This window comes from Hyalella azteca, unplaced genomic scaffold (genome assembly GCF_000764305.2).
Source record: "Hyalella azteca isolate HAZT.00-mixed unplaced genomic scaffold, Hazt_2.0.2 contig14886, whole genome shotgun sequence".
NCBI classification, from domain to species: Eukaryota; Metazoa; Arthropoda; class Malacostraca; order Amphipoda; family Hyalellidae; genus Hyalella; species Hyalella azteca.
In genome coordinates, this window is record NW_025944755.1 from 69,080 (window position 1) to 84,077 (window position 14,998).

General features: G+C 39.6%; 1 protein-coding gene across 1 annotated transcript; it reads right to left on the reverse strand.

The window, feature by feature from the left end:
- Positions 1-188: 188 nt before the first annotated feature.
- Positions 189-14,538, reverse strand: LOC108680903. Its single transcript, XM_018169831.2, has 10 exons — positions 14,518-14,538; positions 12,084-12,138; positions 10,861-10,973; positions 9,500-9,595; positions 8,098-8,160; positions 6,598-6,690; positions 5,722-6,023; positions 4,659-4,780; positions 3,344-3,485; positions 189-2,504 (listed from the first exon to the last, which is right to left on the reverse strand). Exons 1-10 carry the CDS (start codon positions 14,536-14,538, stop codon positions 2,321-2,323), a joined length of 1,191 nt encoding a protein of 396 aa, XP_018025320.1. The 3' UTR covers positions 189-2,320.
- Positions 14,539-14,998: the final 460 nt, after the last annotated feature.

Consider the following 14,998-nt stretch of genomic DNA (forward strand, 5'->3'; position numbering starts at 1 on the left):
CACCGGTCTTTAAGAAGGGCAGCAGAGCATTGGCTAGCAACTATAGACCTGTCAGACTCACTTGTATCATGTGTAAAGTGATGGAACAGTTGGTGAGGTCACAAATATTGCAACACCTGTTGCGTAATAACCTGATTAGCGAAAGTCAGCATGGTTTTGTCCCAGGTCACTGAAACTACCTTGTCTGGAACACCGACGCTTGCGCGGCGACATGATCGAGGTTTACAAATACCTGCACGGGTACTACAGCGTTCAGCACCCAACGTTCATTAAGGCCACTACAACGCGACTCAGGGGTCACTCCATGAAGCTGTATAAGAGCAAATATCGGCTTAACGTGAGAGGAAACTTCATTTCGCACAGGATTATCGACTCGTGGAACGACCTGCCCGATGGTGTGGTCTCGGCTACATCTGCGAACTCTTTTAAAAACTTACTTGACCATCACTGGAGGGACCTGCCATCACTATATAAGCCAGAATGCCAGAATTAGGGTCCTGTATTGAATTGGGTTGGCTTCGACTTTGGAGAGATGAACAGGCCTTGCTAGAGGCCTCAACCATCCGACGAGTTCAAGTTCAAGTTCAAGTTCAAGTTTCCGCTCCCTTCACTCCACAACATCTGCCCTGCTTCCACTAACCCAGGCCATAGCTACAGGCTTCAAACAGCCTCGCCCACCAACCAGGACAATAGCAATGGCAATATACTTCAGCAAGGCTTTTGACACCATGCCTCATGCTCAGCTCATCTCTCACATCACCATCACTCCCCTCCACGCCAATATCACCCGCTGGCTGATCTGCTACATCAGAGGCCAGTCAGCCAGGTGCTCCTACAACAGCTGCATCTCTTCTCCACGGCCGGTCCTCGCTGGAGTCCCACAGGGATCCGTCATCTCGCCCGCCCTCTTCAACTCCCATGTCTCAGACTTCCCCCAGTCCGCCCCCTTAATCACCTCCTATGCGGACGATTTCACAGCCGCTGCGGGGGCCGTGCAGATCGCCGACGCGTCTGCAGTCCTCTCCTCACACTCCTCCGATGTGGCGGCATGGGCTCGTCGGAAGGGGTTATCGGTGTCTATCCCCAAATCCCACACCACCCTCTTCACCTCTGACACCCATCAATCACAAATAGACCCTCATGTCAGATGGGAGGGGTCCAACCTCCCACTTTGTCGAACCCCGAAGATCCTCGGGGTCACTCTTGACCGCCACTTCACCTTCTAGCCTCATATCGCTGTGATATGACAGAGAGTCCGCCCGCGCCTCAACATCCTCAAATCCCTTGCCGGAAGCAGCTGGGGGCAGTAGAAGGAAACCCTCTTGGTGACTTTCAAGGCTCTTATTAAGTCCCTCTTCACCTACGCTGCCCCAGCGTGGTTCCCTAACGCCTCTCCCTCGGCAATCTCCAAGCTGCAAACTATTCAAAACTCTGCCCTCCGCATAGCCACGGGATCTCTTAAAATGGCCTCCGCTTCTCACCTGCACAGTGAAGCTGAGGTCTTAGCCGTGGCCGAACACATCTCTCTGCTCTGCTCACAGTACCTTGCCAGTGCCCTTCGACCACACCATCCCAGCTACCCTATCGTCACCCAGACATCAGGGCCTCGGTCCATGAAGCACACGCTCCAGTCCCGCTTCCTCCCTTCAGTCTCTCACCTGCTGGAGGAGGGATCCCTCCCGCCCCGACACCTACTCCGCTGCCCTCAGGACCCTGCACAGCTCCGCTGTCTCATCCTACCTGTCCTCAGCAGCTCCCAACAAGGTGTTGCTGACCCCTGCCCCCACTGTCTCATCCAGCAAGCTATCCCTCCCCAGGGCGACCAGAAGCGCCCTTTCCCAGCTCCGCTCTGGCTACTCATCGCGGCTCAATTCGTACCTCGCCCGCATTGGTGCAGCCAACAGCCCACTCTGCCCTGAGTGCGGCACTATGGACCACACCACTCATCACCTCTTCAGCTGCCCCTCGCATCCCACCTCGCTGACCCCTCTGGACCTCTGGTCTAACCCTGGGCCGACTGCGGCTTTCCTCTCGTCGCTCCCATCCTTCGCCGACATCCTTGGAGCGGAACCTCCCCTCCCCCCTCCTCCCCCGGAGCCGCCGCCTTTTCGGGGGCGCCGCCGAGCAGCGGTCCCGGGCAACTAACAACAACAACTTGACCTTTATACACAACAATCAATATTTCTGTTAGCTTATTAATTAATCACCTAATTGGTAAATAACGCAGCGGAGGTCATTTCGACTTGACCTTTATAAACAATAATCAATATTTTTTTAGCTTATTAACTAATGAGCTAATTGGTAATTAACGCAGCGGACGTCAGAGAGCCACGTCTTTGTACTGGCCGAGCTCGTCGCTGTTGCCCCCCAGCGACATCTGACTGCCCCGCCCCCGGGGGGCGAGGCTCCCCCGTCCTCGGGGGGCGAGGATGAAGCCCTGACGTGGCCCCCGCACCCCCACGCCCCGCAGGCTCAGGGTGTCGCAGTCTTCCTCTCTCCTCAACCTGATCAACGACAATTAAAATATTATTATTCGTAATAATTATATATTGAAACTATATTAATTGTTATTGAGTATTGAATATCGTAGTTGAGTCAGGTTGTACCAGTCCATCTCTCTCCTGAATCTGATATATTTAGTTATATTATTATACCTAAAATTTATGTATTAAAGATGTGCTGTTTATTAATACTCATACTTTCTTTATACTTATATACTTTCTTTATTTCTAATATTTTATTTCATTTTTATCAAATCAAAGTTTCAAGAACACGAACAAACCCACAAAGTTTCATACATATTTAGAAGATGATGTAGTTAACTATTATGTATAATCATTGTTTATCCTCTGAGTGAGCATAAGTGAACTTGGTGCTGACACAGCAGTCAGCATAGGTAATTAGGGCACTCGCATTTAAATTAACTTAATTAAATTAAAACTATTCACTTAATCCATACAGTTGACAAAGCGTTGATGTGCGTTCAATGACTCACAAAAAAACGGTTGGACCAACGTTTCAGTGGCCCGTTAAATTCAACCATGACCAGTCTGTTTCCATACATTAACTTGAAAAAACGATGATATTGTTTTATTTCACGGTGCGGCCGTCCAGAAAAAACATCGGTCAGACCGTTTTATTTTCCAATCAGTCATTAGACACAGCGATAACTTTCGTTTTTTTTTCGAAGTATGCCGCCATTTGATAACGTTTTATAAAAGGGTTAACATCGAGATTAAATTTAATTAAAAATTTAAGAAATAAATGTTGAAAAACTTAAAAATTAAAAAAAAATCGAATTAAAAATGAATTAAAATAAATTGAATTAAATAGTATGTCTCACCCCCTGCGGTCTAGGGACTGCGTGGCGTAGTCCTGGGGCAGGTACTGCACCATCTGCTGCAGGTAGGCTGCCGTGTGCAAGCCACCTGCCGACACCAGCTGTCGTTGGTGTTGCAGGCAACCGCCTCGCAGGTAGTACGAACCTGCAAACAAAACAAGTCACGCGTCGAAATTGACGATTATCGACAAGCTATGATCACTTTACTGTAATTCATTCATTAATTCGTTTCATTTTAACAATTAATAAATAATTAGGAAAAATACGAAAATTGATAATTAGAAAAAAATACGAGAATTGATAATTAGGAAAAATACGAGAATTGATAATTGATAATTAAAAAAAATTCGTGAATTGATAATTAGGAAAAATATGAGAATTGATTATTAGAAAAAATACGATAATTGATTATTAGAAAAAATACGATAATTGATTATTAGAAAAAATCGAGAATTGATAATTGGAAAAAATACGATAATTGATTATTAGAAAAAATACGAGAATTGATTATTAGAAAAAATACAAGAATTAATAATTAGAATAAATACAATAATTGATAAAAAATACGATAATTGATTATTAGAAAAAACACGCGGATAGATGAACGCCACAGATAAAACAAGACATTAACGATCCCCAGAAACTTACTGGACACGTCCTACTGGGTTCAGTAAATAATTCAATGTTTTCTTATAAAATAATTAATCTTAATCGTGGTGTACTCGGGGGAAATAATTTGTTACTGGGTCCCCCAGCTCATACGGGGCGGTAATATCAAAATTAATTACGAGTTCGTAACTCCGTCAGACAATCACTGCCGACTTTTCAAGCTAAACCCACCAATCATGGACGAGAAATCGGCCGCATCGCGTCCTTAGGCCGCTACGTGTACCTAGGCCCCTACATGTACTTAGGCCGCTACGTGTGCTTAGGCCGCTACGTGTACCTAGGCCCCTTCATGTACTTAGGCCGCTACGTGTACCTAGGCCCCTACATGCACTTAAGACCGCTTCATGTACATAGGCCTCTACATGTACTTAGGCCGTTACATGTACTTAGACCGCTTCATGTACATAGGCCTCTATATGTACTTAGGCCGCTACATGTCCTTAGGCCACTACGGTACATGTACTTAGACCGCTGTGCGTACTTAGGTGTACTAAACAGCGCTTGACTCCTCGTATGTAATATGACCCAAGAGTTCTAAGTAGTTATTAGCATGCTGTTGACTCCTCGTCAGTAATTTGACTCAACAATTATATTATAAGAAGTTATTAGCATGCTGTTGACTCCTCGTATCATGCAGCTGAGCATGTACCGGTATGGCCGGCGACATTAGTGAGGGAGGTGGCGGAGGCGTAGAGCGCTGCGTTGAACTGAGCAGGCAGACGCTGGCTGCCGTAGACGGGGTCGTAGCGAAGAGACAAGTGCGAGGAACATCTGCCGGGTGGGCGGGTGAAAAGTATAGTTATATACAATATTTGTTGTACATGAAATGCGTCAAATGCAGCAAATAAAATGAATCCATCATATATAATACAGCAACATCTGGACATCCGGCAACAAATATTTCTATCTTTAATTATGTTTTACCATTATTAGTATTAGTTTATAATTGATTCATTAATTTTATTATTTTATTATTAATATAATATGATTATGATTACCATGTATATTTTTCGCTGCAGTGATGTCTTTTAATTCCAACACGCATTGCTTTTGAACTTAATAAGTAAATTAATTTTCACTTCCAATTCCATCAAAGCAAACCCCAAATCAGAAAAATTAATGAATCTTTCTCCAAATAATGACACAATTTCTTACGCACAGCAGGGGCAGAGAGCGGAAGTAGTACTTATGACTTACTTTGCCAGTCCAAAGTGGGTCAGGATGACGCACAAAAGGGCAAAAAGTGCATCGCTAATTGGACAAAATTCCACTCGTTCTCTGGGTGTAAACACCGGTATCTCTCTTTTGTATTTAAATATTCATCTACACGCACTCCCTTGAAATTATCTGGCATTATTTCATAGTTCGAAATAATGATTCTGCATTTTCGCCTTTCTCATGGAAAAACAAAGATTTAAATTCGAATCAATAGGTAACAATGTAGAAGAATGAATAGTTATCAGGTATTTTGGAAATAAAAGTTATATTAAATGTGTGGTGGAATGATGTGATATGAAATAATAATAATAATACATAATAATGTATGAAATAATAATAACAATAATAGTCAATGTTAAAAATTATGCATTGTTTGATATGTCACCGCTTCAAGAGATCGCAAAATTTTCACGGTAAGCTAGGTTTCGAAACTGCAACTCACTTCTCCTACCACAACCACCCGGGATCATAAGCCACACACTACCATGACATACCTGGACAAAGCCCGTGGCTCCATGCGGAGACCGTTCCCTTTACTAGGCACTAGTTCCTTGGACGCAGCGTATCCATTATTCAGGTACCCGTTGTCGAAACGACCATCGTAACCGTTTGCAGCGTAACCGTTACTTCCATAGCCGCCTAGTGAACGGGTGTCATAACCGTCGATGTCATAGCCGTTATTATAGCCGGAGTATGGCGGTTGAGAGTACAGGCTGGCCGGGTATGCGGGTGGCAGGCCGCTGTAGTAGCTGCCGTTGTACAGAGACTCGTCCTCGAGCGCGTCTTTGGGCGGCGACTGTACGAGATAATAATTGATTCTTGTTACTAGTGGCTAGTGGTTGTTACTAGTGGCTAGTGGTTGTTACTAGTGGCTAGTGGTTGTTACTAGTGGCTAGTGGTAGTTACTAGTTGAATAACCTGTCATAACTAGTTTATTGTAGCTCCTCGAATAACATCTTAGCTCACACAATTTTTTGCCAAAGTACAGATTAGCAATAATCGAAAAAATTTGTATAAAGATGGGAACTCTCATTACCAGGCCTTTAAGTAGGAATAGCATTGTTGCAGGTAAATGCATTAGTTAACAAAAAGCTAAAGCTATTACATTTGTATTTGTATTGATAGTCTCCAACAATGCGTGATAATAGATATTTAATAACTTCATTGAAACCTGAAAATACTGATAATGAATTAGTACTTCGATGAGTTCTTAGTAAACAATGGCGAAGAAGTAAGATATACCAGCTGGTGATAATGAAGTAAGATATACCAGCTGGAGATAATGAAGTAAGATATACCAGCTGGAGATAATGAAGTAAGATATACCAGCTGGAGATAATGAAGTAAGATATACCTGAAGTAAGATATACCAGCTGGTGATGAGGTAGCTGGTGTAGCTGGTGTGTCTTGCGGCTGCGACGCCAGCTGGTGTAGAGGCTGTGCACGCACAGGATGCACACCACCTGTCAATGGGTGCCAGCTGTTCTAAATATCTTTTAACAATCATGTATTCACATATAGTCAATAATAATTAAAATTAAACACGAATTATTTTTTAATTTCAATTGAGTGTTAGCTTGCGAAGTTTGTTACATGTTAAACATTAAAAATATATTATCCAAAAAACGTTCATATATTCTCATAGAATAAATAACAATGCAATAAATTAAAGAAGAATTATTTTCTTTTCTAATAATCTAATCTACAATGTTTAAAAAAATTGCGAGATTTTACTTCCTTAAAATGATAAATATATCCATTTAATATCTCAGAGGTGGAAATAAAGCTCAATCACTAAGATTGGTTATAACAGCAACAGCTTCTAACACGTACATGTAAACTGTACATGTTAACACCTCCTCTTTTTCAGTAATTTTTTTTTCTATTTTATTTTTATTCATGACGTGCAGAAATGAGCATAAAAAACCTCATGCAAAACTTCGCATTCATTCACATATAAAAAAAATAAAAAATTACCAACACGGCACTAGACTCCACGTCGTAAAAGACTGGATAATAAATTATAGATACAGACTTTTTCATAAAAAAGATAACTGTAAAAAAGATAAAAAAAAATAATTATATAAATTAACAGATTTTCTGCACAACATTCTTATGCGTTTTATGATTCAAAAAGTTTGATTACTTGATGAATTTACCCGAACTTGAGCAGAAACTTGACTCCAGTCCCGATAACTTGTCTCTCAATCAAGGATTTTAACTCCATCCCATTTCCTCATTTAAATAAGCAATTATGTAATAAAATTTCATTGAAATCAAAATTTTTGAAACAGTTAATTTTTAATGAATGGTGCAGAGTTTGGGATTGGATATAATTTGCCGGGAGACAAGCGACTTTTTATACTGATATAATAAACCGACATGTGGAACAGCCTCCCCGATGACATCGTTGGCGCTCCAAGTATGAACGCGTTCAAGAACAGACTAGATAAAGCTATGGAAAAATATATGTTCAGATTTGAAATGCCTAGCTCCTTATCGAACCCGGTGGAAGTCTAGTAGCTACTTCAAACTATCGCCAGTCATGAAAAGATCCGATCAAATGACACGAGTTTAGATCTATGAACAAGGCACGAAAAGGAAAAGAATCGGCGACAGGCCACATCAGGCCTACACTTCTGCGACGACATCACTATGTTATGTTTATGTTAATATACCGTGTCAATGACCTAGAAACACTTGTGATACTGATGAAATAAACTGAGCTCGCTGGCATAAAACACTGTTCATACTTTTGGTGAAGAAGATGCACAAAGCAAAGTTTGTGTAAAATCTCCATAAACTATTAGCACATAATTATTATTAATCAATAAGTAATTTATCACAAAATATTAAGAATAAGTGCTGACGTTGAGAGCGGCGCGCACGGTGTACAGGGCGAGGTCCAGCATGCCGGACGACGTCGCCACTGTCTGGACAATGAGAAAATCGGTAATAAATGTAATTAGTAATTAACATGATCAGTAATTAATGTATTCAGTAATAAATGTAATCTGTAATAAACATGATCAGTAATTAATGTATTCAGTAATAAATTTAATCTGTAATGAATATGATCAGTAATTAATGTATTCAGTAATAAACATAATCGGTAATAAACTTAATCTGTAATGAATATGATCAGTAATTAATGTAATCTGTAATGAATATGATCAGTAATTAATGTATTCAGAAATAAACATAATCAATAATGAATGTAATCAGGAATAAATATAATCAGTAATGAATGTATGCAATAATATTTCAGTAATGAGTGTATGATTGAAATTATATTATAGTGTTCAAGGTCCTAGTTCATTATTTAAGGATGTGTATCATTGTTCGCTAATTCCTTATTTAGGAAAGCATGTAATGATTTGAATATCGTTATATAAATTAAAGTAATCATTTCTAAACCTTATCAATCAGAGTATAATTAAGATTTAATTAAACCTGAAAGCAATCAAATCTCTCTCAGTATATTTGTTATGAAACATCAGTGGAATTTAAGGTTTTAGGTTAAAATAAATGTAATAACCACAATACAATATAGTAACCACTCAAAGAACCAAAGATATTAATCGAATCTCGTACAAAAGGCTAGCCTAATGTAAATGAACTAACTGAAGTAAATTCCTATAATTGGCTATATATTCTGTGAGCATTTGAAATAAATGATAAGAATTGACCTGTTTATAGTTGTGTCTATCGTATAAGTGCATAATATATCGATACCATGAACTATTGTGATATATAAGATTGATACGCCGATAAAAATTAATGAATATGCACCAATACTAATGCTGTAAGCGCGTAAAATGCAGAGGTATCTAATTATCAATTATGTTAATCTTCGATATATTTAAATATAATGAAGCTGCTATACTCACCCCCATGGAGGAGTAGATGCGACACATGCAAGTATAGTTATATATCACCACGGTATATCACTCACACTGTGGTATAGGTTGACGAATAGCACCAGCCCCATCTCAGAGGCACATGCTATACATGTATATCACCATGGTATATCACCACGGTATATCACCCACCCTGTGGTAGAGGTTGACGAATAGCACCAGCCCCATCTCAGAGACTAATGCTATACATGTATATCACCATGGTATATCACCACGGTATATCACCACGGTATATCACCCACCCTGTGGTAAAGGTTGACGAATAGCACCAGCCCCATCTCAGAGACAAATGCTATACATGTATATCACCACGGTATATCACCACGGTATATCGCCACGGTATATCACCCACCCTGTGGTAGAGGTTGACGAATAGCACCAGCCCCATCTCAGGGAAGAATACAAGGACCATGAGCAGCACCCAGCACAGCACCACTCGCGCCATCCTCTGCAACACGACGCTCCGGGTGTGAACGCCTTCAAGAACAGACTAGACGAAGCCATGCAGGAGCATATGTTCAGTCTTAAAATGACTAGTAAATTACGGACCAGCCAATAAGTCCAGCAGCTATCTCAATCAATCGTCATTCGTCAGCTATGGAAAGATCGGGTTCCAAAGGCCGGATCCCTTGTGAATCAAGTCACGAAAAATTCAAAAATCTGCAACAAGCCATGGGCCTATTTCTCCAGTGCCGACACTTCTATTCTATTCTAACACGAAGCTGGTGAGCGACAAACTTGCGGCGCGCACGAACAATTGATGCAATAGACAGGGGCCGTACTGGTAAAAATAGTTGCGAGTTTGTAAACTCCATCACTTGATAAGCTTCGTCCCAGCTCCGTCCATTTCAGGCCAAACCCACCAATCATAGACGAGAAATTTGCCGCTATGTGACCTTGGGCCGCTACGTGCGCTTAGGCCGTATACGTGGGTTTATACCGCTTACGCGCGTTTAGACCGTATACGTGCACTGAATTTGCTAAGTCTCCTTAGGCCGCTTCGTGTATTTGAATCACTATGAATTTTAATAGTACAGCCCCATGCAGTGCAGTACGTCAAACGAGAATAATGCTAATACTTCTAGTTTGGGGAGTTGTCCATGGCATACAAGCATTGGAAGTGATGGGTTTACTTCTCTATTCGATAGTTAACGAATTCCAGTGATGAATTTACACACGGATGTTACACTTTGGGATCTGAAATCATATAATGAAGTCGTTCAACTTATTTCAGCTTCCAGATGAAGTTTAGGCACGCTAGTTAAAATCGGTCAAATTAATGACGAGAAATTTCAGATTGAGATGAGATAGAATGGTAAAATTGCTTGAAATATTAGCTTAAGTGACCAAATTACGAACAAACGATTAGTCTGATCATTAGGCTCGGGTGGTTGAATGTTTCAGATTAGCATGATAATATCTCGGTGGCAATTATGGTGCATCACAAGATGATACTACATGCATGTGAGCTAAAGAAAAACATTGTCAGTCAATTACATAATAATGCTGATTAAACACGTTTAACAACCAGTAATAATAATCTAAAATAGTACTTTAGATGCATTACACAACATAAATGCATAAACACACACATATTATGCCATGTATGCCACAACCATATATTATGCACACATATACAAAAGATATTATGTATAAATGCATAATAAAAGCATTACAGAGATATTCTAGTGATATATAGGAGGTGTCACAGACCTTGTAGAGGCCGTAGAGCATGACGAAGGAGGCCACCACCAGCACCAAGTGTCCTGCGCACAACACGTAGCCTGGCACACGTCCGCTGCTGTTGGTGTGCTCGCTGCGGTACACTGACACACACACTTTGTATAGGATACTTGGCGAGGGTGTCATACGGGTACACGTTGAACATAGGTTACTTATACTGAACATATGTGCACTTACCGGACAGTTGCTAACACTGAACATATGTTACTCGATCATCACTGAACAATATATGTGTACTCACCGGACAGTTACACACACTGCAGAACATAGGTTACTAATAGGTATTGAACATAGGTTACTCATACTAAACATGCATGGTTACATGAAACATGAAAATATATTCGATAATCACATTTTTAATCATATGAACAATGGAATTTTGAAAATAACCTAAAAGGCACCGTGTGTATGCACGAGTTTGGTTATTACATGACACGCTATTTGTAAGACCACGCGTGACAAAGCGTGACATGATTGCAGCACTGCGCATGTATAACGCGTGTGATACGCTGCGTGTCACACGAGGACAGTGCGCATGCGTAACAAGCGCATGAAATTTTACAGGGGGCCTTGAGTAAACTAAAACAGGCGGGCTGATAACGTATAAAATATCGAATTTTATACGAATTTAGCAATAACTTTAGCCCTGATAATGAACTTATGGTTAAAATATAAGTATCCAAATTTTAATACGTAGTTTACACTACCTGATGAGGTTGTATAATAATGTATATATGGCCCTGATTATAAATTCATCGGTGAATTGGAGTAATCTAAATAATTTTGCCGTATGGGATTTTACGCGACATACTTTTAAATAAAAAATTTCTCAGCATTTATGATGAAGACTTAATGTTCAAGATAAGTGGCCTTTATTAACGCAATTTATTGAGAACTCGACAAAATTAATGAAAGGCAACGAAAAATGGGGAAAATTTACATTCATAAAATCTTGCATTTACAAGGAATCATTTAAAGCGTATGTAAAGTTCATTTTACTTATCCTGATAAAATCTCAAGCCAATTCATACCAAATCAATTCCAGAATCTATTCCAGTGAAATAGTAATGAATAATAATATAATACGAATATTTTGTGTGAACTTATAATGAACGATAATTATCCTAAATATGTTATGGTTAACAGTCATTATATGAAAACAAAAATTATCTAATATATGAGAACCGCCTTACTTGATTCATCCAGCAGCCACCACAGCGACAGACTGAACGCCACGCAGTACACCACCTGTAGTGCATTATGTTACAAACTTATTATAGGACATTATTGCACTACTCTATAATAATAAATAATAACATTACCTTATAACATTTAATTATAATATTACTTCATAATATTAAATTAAAACATTACATTACAACATTACACCAGCACCACAACACCACCTGCAGCGACACAGCAGCATCACACCTACACCATGTGCGCCTACACTAACACGGCAACATTAACAAACATTGCATACAACTTTATTTATACAGTTACTCACCGCAAAGGCACAAAGGTATAAGTGTAAAGGTATAGGTATAAAGGTATAGGTATAAAGGTATAGGTATAAAGGTATATGTATAAAGGTATAGGTATAAAGGTACGGTATATGTATAAAGGTATAGGTATAAAGGTATAGGTATAAAGGTATGATATAAAGGTATAGGTATAAAGGTATAGGTATAAAGGTATAAGCATAAATTTGTTAACGTAGAACGGCATAAATGGTCAAAAGAGCCACTCCAGGAGACATTCGTCATCGCTGACCATAAAAGAAGAAGGTTGCTATATTAAGAAATAAGCCTGTAAATAAATAAGTCTATATTAAGCAATAACTTCTCAAGTCTCTTTACCCCAACAAGTCCCGGGACACATAAGTCATGTCCCTCCACCTCGCTTGCGACGCTCCACCCTCAAGCCCAGGTTTGGGAGGCCTGCTAGCGGCACTCAGATAAATTAATGGGTTATACTGTCCTAATAGTGACGTAGCACAGATATGTTATGTATTCGGGCTGGGTGAATATGACCCATACAAGAGGGCAAATAGTCCATCGTTATTTGGACAAAGTCTCACTTATTTCTGTGAGTGAGGACGGCCATAGCTCGATACATGACGGTACAAACAAGCAATATAGAAGTCGACGAGTCATGAGCTTTGACCCATGACTCATCATTCGTAGAATTTAACTTGAAAATGACACCAGGAAATAAAATTATCAATACAATAACTAATTCTTTTGATAATTGAGTAGATATGCAGTCTCACTAAACACATCTCAGAGAAAAGAGTTGGACTTTGTCTAAATATCGACACACTTTTTGCGATTATTCGAGTCATCCGGACTCAGTTTGGCCCGACAAAAACGCGTATCAATGCTACGTCAGCGCACTGCTCAGACTGTGGGAGTAAAAAGTGTCACTATTGGCACAATTATAAATGACCTCTCATTTTTCTAAGTACATTTGAATTAATACAATATAAATAACTTTAGCTACACACCTGCTAATGTTTAACTACTTCTTGTACTGTTGTTACTATTTACTATTATATTCTATTTATTTTTTATGTAATTTTTCCATCAAAATTTCAATATTTAATGCTTCTTGTAACTTAAAAATGAATGTTTCATTCGAAACGTTGTTAATAAACTAAAACTACTTCCTGAAACATGCGATCTACCAACGTCATCTGAAGAATTGTTGAACTCTCTAATAATTTTAATCAACGAATTCTCTGGTCATAAATCGCACGTCTAATAATATCCAATGTATATATATATATCTATATTGAAATATAATGCATAATACGATATATACGGTAATGCGCAACATTATTTGCCGTTCGATACGCCCTGGAGTTGAAGGAAATTCTTTCAATTTCCTGCCTATCCGCGCGCAGTGCGGCACACAAAACCGGTTTAGCAAAGAAGTCAATTCGTGGCGCGGCCGATTAACGTTCCATCAGGAATGCTCGACTGGAAATTATATCCTGGACTTAACCATTGCCCTCGTATTTTATCATTTTTGATATTTCATATATTTTATATTTCTAACCTATGCTACACCATTCATAATTAATAATTTATTTAGCAATTTCTGCTCGTTACAACATTCTAACTTAATGAATGAGGTTGGTCATTATTATTTTCAAGTAAAATATGGTGATGAGTTTCAAAGTTTATTGTACAAAGCTTGAATTCACTCGTTGAAAAAACAATGTGATGATATTCCTTTCACTGATGAGCCACTTATGGTTTCTTCACACAAACTTATGTATAATTCATCAACAAACACATACACGAAAGCCGAGTCTCATTGCAACATTCCCTGTATGTAAATTCATGGTGCAATATTCTGTATAGCTTTACATTCACCATGTACATCGATCTGCATGCGACAGGCACCTCATAAATATGCTCTACGTGATCTATATAAAGTCATGCATTGAATAATAACGATTCTCATGTACATATTGGATGCGAAATGTTATTAATGCGAACATTAATTAATGCATAGCACGCTCTGGCGTTAGCAAAGAACGTTTCAACTAGGCTTTTAAGCTGCAAGCTTTGCGAGTGATGATGAAGACTCTGCGGCACTCCCAGTCTCCCAGAAACACACCTTGTCTACTGCATCAGGCATCTCGACTTTAGGTAGGAATAGCATGAACGACGGTTGATATATAAGCAGTGTGGTCACCAAAACTTGAAAAGGACAAAAATTTAGTCGAGAGTGTTCAAAAACGTGCAACAAGGATAGTTCTGGGATTAAAAGGCACGCCCAATGAGGAAAAATTAATGATTATGAAACTTCCAAGCCTCCGTTATCGATGTCTGCGTGGTGACCTCGTTGAAGTATACAATGCGGTATATACAGGGTATATATTATATACAATATACCCACGGTTTATACAGCGTCCCAGAAGGATTACTAGAATTTGAAACAAAAACCAACACCAGGGGCCACGGCTATATAAACTAAAAAAACTGCGTTGTAACACATCCACGCGACAACATTTCTTCTCGCTTCGAGTCACCGACATGTGGAACAGCCTCCCTGATAGCATCGTTGACGCTCCGAGTATATGAACGCCTTCAAGAAC

Bases quoted from the DNA above. Each gene is read 5' to 3' on its own strand.
- LOC108680903 (XM_018169831.2), bottom strand. From the start codon at position 14,538: ATGCCTGATGCAGTAGACAAG. The intron at 6,691-8,097 runs GTCAGCACTTAT...ACCCATTGACAG, and splicing joins CCGTGCGCGCCGCTCTCAAC to GTGGTGTGCATCCTGTGCGT. The intron at 4,781-5,721 runs GTATGTCATGGT...CCCACCCGGCAG, and splicing joins GAGCCACGGGCTTTGTCCAG to ATGTTCCTCGCACTTGTCTC.